At 44.4% G+C, this 15,430-nt stretch overlaps 1 protein-coding gene across 12 annotated transcripts in view; it reads right to left on the bottom strand.

Annotated features, from left to right (window-relative positions):
* LOC144724850 (tensin-1-like) overlaps nucleotides 1-15,430 on the bottom strand; it is a 140,187-nt gene that overhangs the window by 56,432 nt on the left and 68,325 nt on the right. For 6 of the 12 annotated variants that reach the window (XM_078604201.1, XM_078604228.1, XM_078604245.1 and 3 more), the window contains 9 exons: nucleotides 15,339-15,394; nucleotides 13,760-13,925; nucleotides 12,566-12,616; nucleotides 10,506-10,628; nucleotides 8,853-8,917; nucleotides 6,181-6,264; nucleotides 4,612-4,715; nucleotides 1,230-1,290; nucleotides 388-469 (listed from right to left, as the gene is read on the bottom strand). In XM_078604201.1, coding sequence (XP_078460327.1) covers nucleotides 388-469; nucleotides 1,230-1,290; nucleotides 4,612-4,715; nucleotides 6,181-6,264; nucleotides 8,853-8,917; nucleotides 10,506-10,628; nucleotides 12,566-12,616; nucleotides 13,760-13,909 — 720 coding nt within the window. In that variant the 5' untranslated portion in view covers nucleotides 13,910-13,925; nucleotides 15,339-15,394. Of the gene's footprint in view, nucleotides 1-387; nucleotides 470-1,229; nucleotides 1,291-4,611; nucleotides 4,716-6,180; nucleotides 6,265-8,852; nucleotides 8,918-10,505; nucleotides 10,629-12,565; nucleotides 12,617-13,759; nucleotides 13,941-15,338; nucleotides 15,395-15,430 lie in introns of all 12 variants that reach the window. The other 6 variants (XM_078604218.1, XM_078604236.1, XM_078604209.1 and 3 more) reach the window with 1 other exon arrangement.

The raw sequence follows: 15,430 nt of genomic DNA, 5'->3' as shown, positions 1-15,430 counted from the left end.
ATTGAGTGAGGCATTATTATATCGACCCGCGGTTTGATTCATGAGGACTTCACTAGAGTTGTTTGCTGCGGGGTGGGCTGATCCTGGCCCCAGTACTGTGGCCAGATTAGCCTCTACCCAGGAACGACAACAGCCTTATTCATCTTGTTTCGTACGGCTGCTGATGTAGATGGCAGAGCAACAACTGCAACATCACATTCAGGTCGTCAAGCCGGATAACCTGCGTCAGGAGCAGCGGAGTGTAATCGCTGTGATGTCTACTTCGTTTTTTGTTTACGTAGATCTGGACATTGCGTCGTATACATGCTGCACAGGTCTGCCCTGGACAACGGCAGTCAGCACACTCCTATTGGAGAGGCGACGGCAGTGAGCGTGAGCCGCACGCACCAGGATGTCGCCCTTGAGCACCACTCCCAGGGAGAGGCTCATGCACAGCGGGGCTCCGTCGCGCACCTCCGCCCGGACCGTGCTACCGGCGCCAGGGGTAAGGGAGGATGCACGGATGGGTAAGACAGAGGGGGGGGGGGGGAGGAGAGAAGGAGTGGGGAGGGGGAAGGTGGTAAGAGTGAGGAGAGCGCACGTCAAGGCATGGCCGAGACGCACAGCACATGGCGGTGACATTCCGTCCCTCCGCTCGTCCGCTGAAGATGTGTGGCTCCTTGTCGGCACTGGCAGTTGAAGGATGTCTTGCTGAGGCAAGCTGCAGATTGTTGACGGAGTTGGCACGATGTCGAGTGATTCTCCCAGGCCACGTAGTACTTGGTAAGGAGTGGAATTTCAACAGTTTGTCATCTATTGTAAAGTAGACACTCGAGGCCCAGTGCCACTTTTTAAGAATATTGCACAGTCATTCATTTTGGTTTTGTTTTCCAAATCTAATGCAATACTTTAAACTCATATAAAAATTAATATTGCTAATAATAGATGTTTAGATTGCCACTCAAGCATACCTTGAGAAAGAGATAAGATTATCTCAACGGGCTCTCGTATGAATGAAACTGAAAGACAGAATAAGTAGGAGCTTTATGTGCCGCATCGTTGGTTCTTTGTGCTCAGCCGTCACCTGTGTGTGGCTGCCTCTAACTGTGTGTGGTTATCTATATCTGTGGCTGGCTGTCTTTGCCTGGCTGTCTTTGCCTGGCTGTCTGTGCCTGGCTGTCTGTGCTTGCCTGTCTGTGCCTGGCTGTCTGTGGCTGGCTGTCTGTGTGGGTTTACATGAAGGTACTCACTACACAGGTGAGGTGTAGTACAGGTGCAGCCCCTGGTACACGCGCAGGAAAACGCGCCCACCTGCACACCGCACACGTACGGGCAGTGCGTGCAGCACAAAACAGAAGAAACCTCGAACAATGCGTAGATACGGCACATGGCATTTTCCACATCACAAATCCAATTAGGTATGCAGCATGCGGCATATGTCCCATGGTGCGTGCTAGGCACGCAATAAGGCACCGATTCATTGACTAGAATTGATTCTTATGCTCACGATACGTGCATTGTGTCGTGCGTGTATGAACTGATTGTTTTCGATTCGTTGCATGTAATGGGTTCACCTGACCCCTGCAATCACTGGAGGAGCTACATTTTGCCCCAACACAAAATAAACAACGAAGCTTTATTCATTCGAAAACGTGAGCCCGAATCATGGCAATTCATCACATCGCATTACATCACGCATCTCCTATTTCCACGTAGTTTAATTATGGCAAGTTTGTTTTCGTGATGTTGTTCTTATTTCTCTTTACCCACATTATGATGTGTTTTTGAGACTTTTGTTACTTTATACTTTTCATTTACACTAACTCAGGATTTATTTCTTTTCGTTTTAAAATGTGGTCCACTAAATTGCTTTTTTTTATCCAAATGTATTGCTTAATAGTTGGCAATGTCATGTTTTACTTTAATAATATAATTCAAGTTTCTTTCACAGTGGGCACCACGCTAAATGACGTTCACACAGCGTGCCACTCATTTGTATTTTATTAAGTATTTAATTGCTATAGACTATTATTAATATAAACAGCAATTAAGAAACAATATTGAATCTCCAAAGCTTGTATTCCACGAATTTTCTGCCATGAAAAACTGATTTTTCTAGTCAACACATGCCATATACCCAGCGATTGGCAGATTTTTTTCCAGCCAATTACTCACTGGAGGAAAATTATATTGCCATTCACGGGGACACACACACACGAGACACGCACCAACACCCTCCCCAAGATAGACGGATTTTTTTTTTATTGCAGTGAATTAATAAAAGGGCTTGTTCTTTGTTTTACTCGCATATCCCTTCCTTGCGCGCACTTATTTTCCTGCCGAGTATCCAATCTGGGCTTATAAACAATCACAGGTATTCAAAGTATATGGCCACGTTGGCCAAAAACCTTTGGCAGAACAGCCTTACGTTTCCATCGCTGGCGATGATGAGTCTATAACTAGTACAAGATGCTAGGAAAAGCCTTTGCCATCAGGGCCTTCAGTACCACATCCAGAGAAGGCTGTTGTCTGTAAGTCCGTGTTGTTAACAAAGAGGAGGGTTGATGTAAGACCTAAAACCACGGGTGGTGACCCAAAATAAATGCTGTATTTACAATACAAAACAATTTGAATTTAAGCGCGTGAATAATTCATGCCTTCTAAATATTGAAGTGTGCCTAAAGGATTTACGGCATTGTAACACTGCTCGGAGATTAATTGAAATACTGTGCATTACATAAGCATCATCTACTTAAGGCCCTCCATTGAAGTGAATGTGTGTTACGTGAGCTGCCGCATTTCAATGAGCATTTTATTGGAGTGAGGCGATTTTAAATTGTGGCAACCAAAAACTGCAACTTGAACACCTGCACGTTCCATTGTTATGTAATTGTGAGGCCAATATTTGTTAGTATTTAGTTGGTGCACTGTAAGGCTGGTATTAATCTTAATTTCCATTGCATCATCATTGCCACTCTAAGTGATATATTTTGCCTATATGAGACGCCATATAAAAATCCACGTTCATTCTCAAGTTCAGCTTTCCATTAGCACTCCAATCTGCTCTCGTGCAGCTCTTTACTCAATAATTTTTAGTCTCAGGTACCAACGTAACCAAAGAATACCATTTAAATTAGTGAATATTCCCAATGATTACACATGGTTCCGAAACATCGATATGCACAAATAAAATAAAACAAAATCTGAAATGTTAGCACAAGAAATGGAGAGATGCACATTGTTTTCTATTTAAGTTCAGCCACAGAAAGTAAAATAATTGATTTCAAATTATGGCCAGGAGGACATATTCAAATTAAGGCCATGATACTGATTCTTAAGGAAAGTAAGTGGGCTTGGGCAGGACACGTTTCTATAAGAGATGATTGCTCGTGGTCGAGATGAAATAAGGAGCTGCAGCCATCGGCGTAAACAAGTCTGAGAGACCATCCATTGAGAATAAAGAGTGAAATCACCTTAATCGCAGTTGCTCGATGGACTATTATATCACAGGCCCATCAGAGACGGCAAAGACTTGGGGATGCTCAATCAAACAGTAGATTGATCACTATGACTAGTTAGATCACCGAATGATGATTGAGCATTATAAATGTGCTGAACCGATAGATGTAACACATCAAGCCACGTTGGCCCAAAAGGCGAACACCCAAGCAGCACTCCAGATCTCTACGCGGTTGCTATACCGGCACCACAAAACGATGGAATGCATGAACTCGTGAATCCAGTCACTCTTAGCTTCTCTCCAAAAGAATAAAAGCCGAGACAATTCCGGTGGGCAACAACGCCCAGTTCACAGTTCAGCACAGCTAACACAGACAAGAGGCGATGATCGTGATGCAGTGGACACCTGTTTCCAATACAAGCTGGGCGAGGTCGACCACATCAATGCGCCTTCGCTTGAGCGTCACGAGTTTCTACAGCAGATGCCCACTGCAGCGATCACTGCACCCTTACGGTGTCTCCTGAGTTATTTTTTAATGAAGTTACGCATTTTTATGGGGCACCAGGAGTACTGCACACAATTTTGTCCACATTTGTTGCAATGCTCATAAGCAGGAGGCCAGCCTCACACTTCAAAAGAAGTGCACGCATAAGGAGAGAAACTTGGCTGTTGAGAGTTGTTGGTGTGTTTGCATGCAGGTGTTATACATGTATACTTGTATACTCATGCGTGTAATTACATTCGCAGGTATATATGTGCTCCACTTTGTATGTGACACCGTATACATGATATCAGAGGTGTGGACTCGAGTCATGTGACTTGGACTCGAGTCAGACTCGAGTCATGAATTTGGTGACTTGCGACTCGACTTGGACTTGCATAACAATGACTTTGTCCCACCTCTGCATGATATGAGATATAGTAAATAACTACTTCTCTGTGCAACATGTGTATGTATGGGGGCACACATGACTGTGTACAAAATACGAATATTGTACGCATGTGTGTGCACGTGTGCATAGATATGTATGTATGTGCGTTTATGTGCACGTGTGAATGTCCGTGCACGTGTGCCTGCACATGTGGTTGTGGAGTGTGTGTGCGTGCGCGCGTGCACGTGTGTGTGCAAATGCGTGGATGTGTCTGTGTGCGCGCGTGTGTGTGTTCCAGACCTGGGGGACCCCATGCGCCATGAAGGAGGATGTGGGAGAGGTACACAGGGGCACTGTTCATCTTGATGGAACCTGACAGTAGGCCGTTGAAATAATACACGTACCTACACAGCAGCGACAGCAGCGTTAATTGCAAAGAGTGTCAAGGGGCCTTTAATGAGCAGCACAGAGCAAGGACCTCATATTAGGCTTAAAGCTATAGTGTAAAAAATTGAGTTTCGGCTATGTGTGTTTGAAAGTCTTTCATTACGCTACACAGTGTGTGGTTAATGAAACCAAAAATGACAGCAGCTGTTGAATTATGAGTAGAAATATTACCAATGTGTAATCGCTAATTCTCACACATGTGAGTGAAAATTTACATTAATTGCAGCAGAATTGTGCCAAATGAAGGAGTCTAACGGCACCCTGATGTAGTTTACCCCTTATCATCTACAAGCCTGCATTTGACAATAGCAGGCTCTGCGCCACTACATCCCTAGAGCTAATCAGGAAAATATTAAATGTGTGCATTCCAAGCAGGGTACCCCAATTCACTTGCATTCATTGTTTCTGATATGAGGTTGAGGAATGGAGTTTGGTGAGATGAATCGTCACAATAATGGGAACAACCGGACTTTGTTCGTGCTAATTGAATTGACGGCCCTGTCACGAAGGATGTTCACCACCACAAGGCCACGTTTGAAGCCTGCACGGTGTAGAAATCCCAGGGTGTCACATTCAGCCTACACCGATGCTACTTTTACAAAGTGCATATTTGTGAAAGTTTATTCGACTCTTTGCCTTTTATTAGGGATACCAGTGCCATAAAATGATTATGTTTGATCACAGAGATAAGATTTGGTTTTTCTACAGAAGAAAAAAAATAAAGTTTGCCAGGGGTGTGCAGCTATGTAAAAAGCGTCGTATATAAAGAAAATACACTGACTGCTGGTAAAACTCAAATGTCGTATCTTGCTGTCCCCCTTTGCCTCAATAAATTAAGTGAACAGATATCCTTATTTCATGTGAATATATCAGCGTGAATACAGATTAATGTGCTCATCCCTACAGCTGGACTCGATCTACCCCTGGATGCACATTCCAGTAGAGGGGCAGCTCCTACACGGAACGCCTTCAAAGTGACCCCAAGTGACCTCTTAAAGCTTTTTATGTGACCCCGAAGTGACCCCAGTCACCTGACGCTGACCTTGTCCTATAAAACCATGCAGTGGGCAGCACAACATTTCATTGTCACAGTTCCTCTGCGGTATAACCTGCGGTGGCTTAAAGTCTCAGTGGTGATATTGACAGCAGATCACTTCATATCATGGAACGTAGAAATGTTGCAGTGTTATTTCATGTACAGTATTTAAAATATGTCCCTGGTGAAGTATTCGCGATTAAATTCCTATTTTAAATCTCCAAAAGATGTTATTTGAAAACCCGGAGACCATCAAAATGATGTGTCAAATACAGTAATCTCTATTCATTCAGCACGTAGTTTTGAGATTTACATTTTGTAAAGTGCATGCTACGTGCCTGTATGCTATGTGCTGACTGTTGTCAATCATCGGCCGTGTGCTTTACCGTTGCTGTGAGGGTTGGGTGAGTGACGCAAACTTTTCCACGTAAAACCTCTTCATGGCAAATCTGTCCAGAGCCTGATCCGCACTGTGGTACACGCACACACAAAAACAAAGATCCCCCGTATAGCCTTCACAGACTGTTGGGGCATGTGTTGTTAGCGAGCACCTATGAAAGCCATCACAGCACACGAGGCGGTGGGTGGCCAGTACCACACCCAGCCGCCTTTGTCTCCCTTGTGATGATGTTTACACATCGCACCAGGTACTGATTTGCAGCTGAGTCGATCCAGGGGAGGCCCAGGACCGTTTCAGATCATTGTAACCGGTGTTAGCCACGAGCTCCCTATAAACGAATGCTTATACACACATACACACGTGATCATGAGTATTTTTAAATATACACTTGCACATACACAAACCTACATACTACATACTTGCATAGAATGCAATACCTACACGCGCACACATCCATTGACATGTACACATCATTCATAGTCATAGCATGCACTGTGTGGCATGCACTCGCGTTACAATACACGTTTGTGGCCAGTGTCGAATTGCTGAGATATTATTAGGAGCTAACTACACAGACAAAACTGGGTGAAGCAACATGTGTGACAAACATTTACTTCTGGGTGCTTCGGAGAAATGAAATTTTGGCCTCAGACGAGTTTTTGTGGGTGTGAAAGAGTAGAGGGAATGTCATTCCTTGTTTCACTGATCTATATTCGGATATGTGTGTCCACCCATTATGAGCAAACAGCATCATATGCACGTATGTATGTATGTTGAACTTCTTTCGCGCTAATCGGAGGTACGGGTGGAAGGACAACAAACTCAACACAAAACGCAGTTCTAAAGAAATTAAGTTTTCAATCTACATTTCAAAGCGCCATAGCTCCCCCCAGTGGCTTCCTCATATCGGAAGGAAGAGCGTTCCAGACGGCCGCAGAAGCGCACCTGAAAGCGCCGTGCGATGCGGTGACTGTCACACGAAGAGCCAATGCAGTATGAGACAAAGAAGTGGTGGACCCTAATCAGTCACCCGTTGCCATTATTGAGGCAGTTAAAATTTGGGCAAAATATTAAATGAAAGCAGTGATTTTTTTTTCATAAAAATAATATACAAAAAAAGGTATAGAATTGCCGGGATAACATGAAACATGTATGTCAACCGATAAGGTTGTGTATGGAGGTGTTGATCACTGTTGTGATTCAAACTAGTCACCTGGAAAGACGTCAGTACTGCAAGATAGACTAAGCTGCACAATTAAAATTAAAACAGTACTTTCAAAGAATAACAATAATACTCTTAGGTTGTTTCGGTAAAGTCACGTAGGAAAAAAAGAATATTATTATTTTATTTTATTATAAGTTTTTACCTACGTGACTTTACCGAAAAAACCTAAGAGTATGAATCCTTGCAGTCCCGAAAGCTTCAAATCTAGAATAACAATAATACAATTAAATACCGAGCCATTGATGTTCTAGAGTAAAACGTCATAAATTTATAAGCTTCTTTAAAATCTGGTTAAATGTATGGACTTGTTGAAATTGAGATCAAATCTCTTGGTCACCCATGAATGATATAAGGACGTGTTTGACAAAACACGAGTGGATCTGACATTTGCCCTGGTGAGTGTTCATGTTTTCTAATAGCGTTCTGCTTGACACTGCAATCGGTTCTGAGAGGTTGGTCAGAGGTTGTGGGGAGGGTCTAAGAGTGACGGTAATTTTGTTACATTTTGTTACTTTGTAAATTGTCAGGAACCAATTCTACGAAGTGTCTACAAAGGCTTGACCTCTCATGTTACGTGCTCTTTGCTCACAATTATTGGCCACCATTATCTGTCCACCCTATCACAAAGGTGACATGGTAATAAAAAAATCCCTTTTAACTGAAACTAGCTGGAAGAAGCAGGTCTGAGACCTTTTAAAAGCTATTTTTATGATTTGAATGTTATTTGTATCTATGTTTTAGGCCGGCTTGGCTGTTCAACCTCATGGCCCTCTCCTGGCCTCCCCGACCTTACCTCCTCCATCGTGTCTCTTTCTGAGAGGTAACTAGCAATGCTTGGCCACTCACTCAGCCTTGCCGCATTTCTGGGTCTTTCTGCTACGACATTTGTGGCTTGAGGTCTCCTCTGGGGCCTTGCATCTATGGAATTACAGTGTTAGAACGTCTCTCAAGGGGCCTTGTCACTGCCTTGCCAAAGGTGGTGCGGTTTGGTGGTTAGTGGGGATCGGTGGTGTGCCAGAATGGTGGCCATTTTGTCCCATCGCTTTTCCAGACTTCCCCTTTGCACTCTGCTGATTCTGGGATTCTCATTGGCTGTGTGTACCCTCGTGTGCGTGGGCCATTGTGTATCCCTGGGTCTGGGATGGCCTTGACTCGGTGTTCCTTTATGCCTCAGTGTTACTTGACTTTATATTTTCCTAGTTTAGGATTTAAAAGGCACTTTGCAGTGCCGTAATATTTTAGCGCTAAACAAACAGAACGAATCCTTTGTGTTTCTGAAGAGTTCAGAAGCACATTTAATTGTGTATTTTATGCATTTCTGATATTAAACATTCGTTAACGCACACAAACAGTCTCTTACATACATACGTCTCTTACATACATGCAGGCAGACACAATGTGGCGATGAACACACAATATGTCAGTGCACACACCTGGCACAGATGGCACTGTAGTGCATAAAGGCAGCGATAACAACACCGGCACTCCCGCTGTTACCCTGAAGAGGGGCGAAGAGAAAAAGAACAATTTAGAGACAGCGGCCAGAGACAACAGAGGAGCCCAACATACCTAACATGCACTGCACATGTATGCCACACACATTCCACATCTGATTTATACAACGTCCGTGCATTATCCGATTTTTCAGTGTCAAACCCCAGAGAGAGAAAACGTGTGTAAGGGACAATAAGCACGTGCTCTGGAGACGATCGCTAGCATGTGCCCGAGAGAGAGAATTACCAGCAAATTCGCTCCAGCTTAAAAAAAAAACCTGGGGCTGTAAATGGTACGTGGCTCAAGGGTCGTAACTCAGAGGGCATCAACATTGTCACGGTGACCCATGAAAGAGAGCACTGATTGGCAGATGTGCCAGGTTAGGGTTGTTTTTTTATAATGTGAAGGTGGCAACACCAGAATGGCATTTGTCGGTGATGCTGCCACCCTGAGTTCTGACTTCCAGACACACTAAAGTGCTCCAAGGCTGCACGATCGCTGTAAAACTGACATAACAGAAGTTTATCAGCTTCTGTGCTTCTATGATTTACTAAGAGGTTCACTTTCCACTCCAAGTCTGCACATTCCTCATCGAAAACACGCAGGGTGCAAAGAAAAAACGGTAAATGTCAAAATGACATTGTTAAACATTTAAATTTGTCAACGTTTAAATTTGTGAAACATTCGCGTTTTGAATGAGGCCTATTGCTTCAAGGTAACTACTTTAGATATGTCCAAGGAGTTATATGATTAAATAAGATGATATAATTTCCATCAATTAGGGCATAATCAGCCCAGACCTTGGAGAGCTGGCAGCTTGAAGATGTGTGCTGGCAAGCATTTCCGGCTCAGTAAATTTCACCACTAAACTGGGATTCTTGTAAATAATAAAAACCTAATCCATAGGCCTGAAGTAACAACACCTTAAGTGACCCCGTGCTCTTAATGCCAACGCGAGCCCCTTCTAGGCTTGCAAATCCTGACGAGTGGGATTTTTTGAGTCATTATGGAACCACGAGTGCTGGAAGGCTGATGCCTCCATCAGCATTGGACGGTAATTATTTCCGTGTTCCTGTTTGTTTACGCAGCAATGTTCTAACATTCTGCAATTTCCTTTTTCCATTTTTTTCAGAAGCACTCTACATAAACAATTTGCACACGTGTGTGCCATTATTATTATTTATATGTTTCTTGTGTATAACTAAAAGTAACAAAAACTATGTTTTTAAGCCAGTTGGCCAAAATACCGATATTTTTTTTTCGAATTTAAATTTCTACTCTTTACATCTCCATTTTTACTAATAATACAATTTGCTGAAACAGTAATGTGTGTGCTGATACAATGATATTACAGCTCCTGGTAACTATGCCTTTGATTGGTTTACATAGAGGTCTTGATAACCAATCCTGTCTTTGGTGAAATAGTTGTACAGGTCCCGATGACCAATTGTGGCTTTTATGGACAATCACAGATGCCATACTGACCGTTGACCAGGCTTGCTCACACAGCCATTGCACACCTGAAAACGCCCCTTTGTGAATATTGAATCGTGAGTCACCCCTGAACCCTATAAACCCTTCGCCCTGCTGACCGCACAGTGAAGCACAGCGACGTGCAGGGGATGTGAGTTGAGCCAGGAGTCGATGGCCTTGCAGATGCTACACAGCGTGTCCAGGTGAGGCGCGTGGCGCGATGGCCAGCCAAAATCCAACACCTGCACGCCACGCCACATCGTTACTCCCCAGAAAACATGCGCAGCCCCCAGGCAGCTTTTACATCAAAAGTCAACCACTCGTCTAAGCAGGCATACCATCTCAATCGTACCGAATAGCTAAAGGCAATGGTGCAGCCCTGCAATTACTTGCTCATGCCACTGCTGGTGGAAGGGTCTCTGGAGATGCACTCGAGATTATCTTTGGTGGGCTGCTCTTCCACACTCGCCAGTTGCCTTGACAGGAGTTGGCAGTTATCCACTCACTGTGGTTCCCCCATTTGTACAGACCAATTAATCAACGACATTGGAAACATTTATTTTCAACTCATTTTTCTTTGTCTCACTCGCACCTCATTGGGCACAACATGACTTGTTGTTTTTGCTTGTCAAGGTAACACGTGTGGTGCAATGCATGTTTACCTTTGCCCCGCAGCTTTTTTTTTACAGTGGTACCCTAACCACCTCTTCCTCGAGTGAGGCTTTTGTATTTATATCATGTGGTGGTGATGATGATGGTGCATCAATAAGGTTGTGTGCGTCTGTAACAAATGTGTGTGGGAAGCAATGGCACAGTGGTTAGTGCACTGCACTACAAACTCGGTGACCTGCATTCGATTCCCGCTCATGACCAATATCTGAATCGGTGCTAGACCATCCCCTCATACGATGCAGCCTCAAATAAGTAGCTCGTGTGGCGTGTAAACATCAGCGCTGGGGAGAGAAACGCGGCGAAGCATTGTGATGGCCACCGAACCCCTCATGTGCCATGGCGGCCTTCATAGGTGTTCGCTAACTGCACTTGCCCCAAAGGCTACTTGGTGGATCTTTGTCTCTGTACATGTGTACCGTTCCATTGCTTGGTCACAAACGCTATCAAAATAATAGTTTAACGTGAACTGCTGAAATACGTCTTCTGGTAATCCCCACAGCTAAACGCGACTGTGGATGGTTATGGATGGCAATGGAAAACACACCGGGAAAGGTCCTGGAATGTCACATTCCAAGGCTGTTTCCCATCAGTGTCTCAAATGGGTTAAAGATGCATCTCCCCTTTGCCTCATGGCATTATAGCATAATTAAGATATATTGAGAAAGTTAGGTCCGAGATGTGAATAAATCTATTTGTAGCAATGTATGTTAATAAATGAATGGAGAAGCTCCAATTCATGCTTGTTTAAGCACTTGTTGTTATGAATTTGGTGAGAGTGTATGCATGCGACTAATTGTATTTGATTTTTTTGTGTGTGGTTATGAGGGGGTAGTGGTGCCACGTAGATTTGCACAATACGCTACAATCCCAGGCGACCTCGGTTTGTTTCATGGCCATGTACGACATCAGCGACAAGTAGCATCTCAACCTATCCCTACTTCTGAGTCTCCTCCAGATCAACTCGACCTGGTGTGGTGTGTACAGGTCACCACTGTGGAGGCAAAGCTTTTATTATTTTTATTATTACCACTTGTTTACCCAGCAGTCTCATGAATCTTCGCCAGGGGGGATCTGCAAAGTGTTCGCAGTAGGGACTAATGAATGATGTGTACAATCCCAATTGAGAAATATGCAGGTATTTTATTACATTTTATTTAGACAATGACACCTTTACCACGATTGCTTACTCGTGTGAATGACGCCATTGGATCTTTAACGTCCACTGTGAAGCAGATGGCGGGTAATTTTTTTTACGGTGAATACACCAGCAGTAATAATCACGGTGTTGGTCTCACGGATCCTGTGTGCAATGCCAGTCTTAGCCAGGGGCTTGCCAACAGCACTTTCCCCAACAGTCTGCGAGATTAAATGGGCCATCTTTGTGTTTAGTCGTATGCGCATCAATGTTGCATTTCTTTTCCTTCGTATTTTGTTGGCACACGTTATTCACAGCATACGCATACAACGAGGAGAGTGCGCTTGTGAGCGCGTGACCACCTGTACACACCTGTGGGTTGAGTTGCAGCATCTCATTCCGCCTTCCGGAAAGGTTAATGATCTGCAAATGCAAGACAAGCACCATTCGCATATTGGATACGCTTTTACATGTACAAGAACTTGTACGCATATACACATATACCGCATGCTTTAGCATTGTTTGTGGATGTACACCAGTGAACACTCGCTGCTTGTGCAGAATGAATGTGGCATTTATATGTGGGCGCACCAAAACCTATGGAATGTGGACCACGGACTTTTACAGTATCCCCCATATACCAATAATTTATTTGTTCAACAGGGAAAAACACATTCAGTCTCAATACATTTTCATTACTCGTGCATGTGGGAGGAAATTGCAGTAACTAGCATAACACTCAGATATACAAACACATCGCCTTCGTGAGAAACCAACCTTGTTCGACTACTTCCTAGAGGCATCTATTGCCCTGCAGGCTCCATCGGTGCATTATCCACCAATCTTTGGGATTACAGGCGTCTCTGTGTAAGTGTGCGGGGCGCTGCCTGTTGAATGCAAGTTGATTCATGCAAAAAATGCCAATCCTTCAGGAATGCCTCAATGAACCTCAGGACACTTTATCAACAAGGTCATGCATTGGGATGTTTCAGTCCTTCCGTTAGTGAGTGCTTTGCTTCTTGCTGGAGGGATCCAGAGTATGGACATGTGCACATGTGCGGACCTAATGTCAATCCACTTTTGTCAAATCCACTGCTAGATAAGGCCTTCAACAGCCTACAACACCTGTTTTGTGCACAGTAGTCACCGATACGAGTACCATCCACACTCTAACCTTGCTTAACATCGGAGATGCGGCACACGTAACAGTGTTGTCTATGGTCGCGCTTGAATTCGCTTGAGCGCGTGTGAGTATGCGGTAGTGTAGCGGTTCGCATGCTGCGCTACAAACCCGGTGATCCGAGTTCGATTCCCGCACACGGCCAACACCAGCGACGATTATCTGAACCGGTCATGGGCCTCCCCTAGGTCGACTCAGCCTCAAATGAGTACCTGGTGTGGTGTGTAAACATTGCCACTGGCGAGACAAAGGCGGCCGGGTATGGTGCTGGCCACCGAACCCCTCGTGCGCCGTGCCACCCTTCATATATGCTCGCGAACTGCACTTGCCACAACAGTCTGTTCAGGCTATACAGGGGATCTTTGTAATCTGTACGACCAACCCACCAGGTATTTGTCGGCGTGCTTGGAGGTGAGCATGCCGGCGATGTCGCGGAGGCTGCTCTGGTGCGCGTGCTCCGGGATTCCGGGCGGGAGCGTGGTGGCGATGATGCGCTCCGTGATGTACGTCAGGTCGAACTCGAAGGGGGCCTCCATCTCGGCCACGCGTGCCCTGCAGGACATATGTCTGTAGTCTATGTTATATGTGCGTATGTTGAACTTATTTCACACCATACGAAGCCAAACGTGCTAATCGGAGGTGCGGGGGAAGGACAAAAAAATGTACATAAAAAGCAGTTCTAAATAAATTAGTTTTCAATCCAGATTTAGAAGTGCATAGCTCCAGTTGCTTTATAATATCGGAAGAATGTTCCAGACGGCCGTAGAAGCGCATCTGAAAGAGCTCCCGTTTGGGCTGATTGGTGTAGAAAAAACTCACACGGAATCGTTATCCGACGTGGGAGGGTTTGATCGGTCACAAATTAATTCGATATTCTCAGCCAAAGGAAATCTCCATCAGTGTCAATCGTAGGGGTATAACGATTCACATCCCCTGGTGATTTGATGCATTGTCGCAACTCAGGGTCACCACAATTCGGTTAAAGTCTCAACCATATATTATTTCATTATTTACGCTTCAGTGAATGGTAGCATCACTTGTAGCTGTAATGTGAACCCATTAAATACAACATACATTAATCTAAAATATTAATTTAAACACATGCAATGTGATGAGTGTATCGTGAGTTTAAGAATGAATATTGCAGGTTTGAGTCCCTGCATCATTAAACTGCTCAGTCACCAGGGCACAATTTGGGATTTTGAACTGCCAAAAAAAAGTCCCTTTTGAATATTGTTGTACCTTGCATGTGAGAGCTCATCCCAAGAAAAAAAACGAAATCAATCGGATAAAACTCAAATTTCTCATGAATAGGTCAGCAACTTGCTTGCTGTCCAGCCCACCCAGAGGAATGTCACTGCCTCACTTCTTAGTTTGCATTCATTGATGATTTGAGTCACTGCATATGGCTTTTGTATACGTATCTTTGGCACATGCTAAATTTACACTGCATAGTATTAATTCACTGGATGCTATGAGCGTATGCAGTGCATGTTGAGGAATATGAGAACACAGAGATGGTTGTCATTCTTGTCATATTTTTTCAGGCAATAGTGCAAAGGGCATACAGCAGGCAATGTAAGCAATATATAAACGAGCGAACAGACACTATTTTAGCTCATTTGAGGCCAAGGCAACCTGTAAAAATCCTCAATGAGCGCTGATTCTATGCCCTTAGCTGACCCCGAGGGATGCCTTTACCAGACTTTGAGGTCGTGTTTAAAGCATTTGCACAAACGAGCTTCTTTCTAAACGATGCCTCCCCTTGGCGGTGGCTTGTGCAGTATGAGCCAACAGGCCCCACTCACCCACTGCGTAGGCTGTACACTGCACGCTTACTACTCTCTGCAATTAACGTGCCTTAAATGTTAACGGACGTGCAGTTTACTGAGAAAACAGGAAGAGGGGAGGTGGAGAGGGAGTGTGGGGAGAGAGTGGCAGTGGGGAGTGGGTGGCCTCACTCACGTCTTGGGCAGATTCACCAGCTCGTAGGTCCCGGCGCTTGCTGAAGCCTGGGGCGTCTGAATAAAATAAAAAAAACCCGCAACCGTCACACT

Source organism: Lampetra planeri, chromosome 2, assembly GCF_965212315.1.
Source record: "Lampetra planeri chromosome 2, kcLamPlan1.2.h2, whole genome shotgun sequence".
NCBI lineage: Eukaryota > Metazoa > Chordata > Hyperoartia > Petromyzontiformes > Petromyzontidae > Lampetra > Lampetra planeri.
The sequence above is the reverse complement of the archived record's forward strand: the minus strand, read 5'-3'. Positions and strand labels throughout refer to the sequence as shown.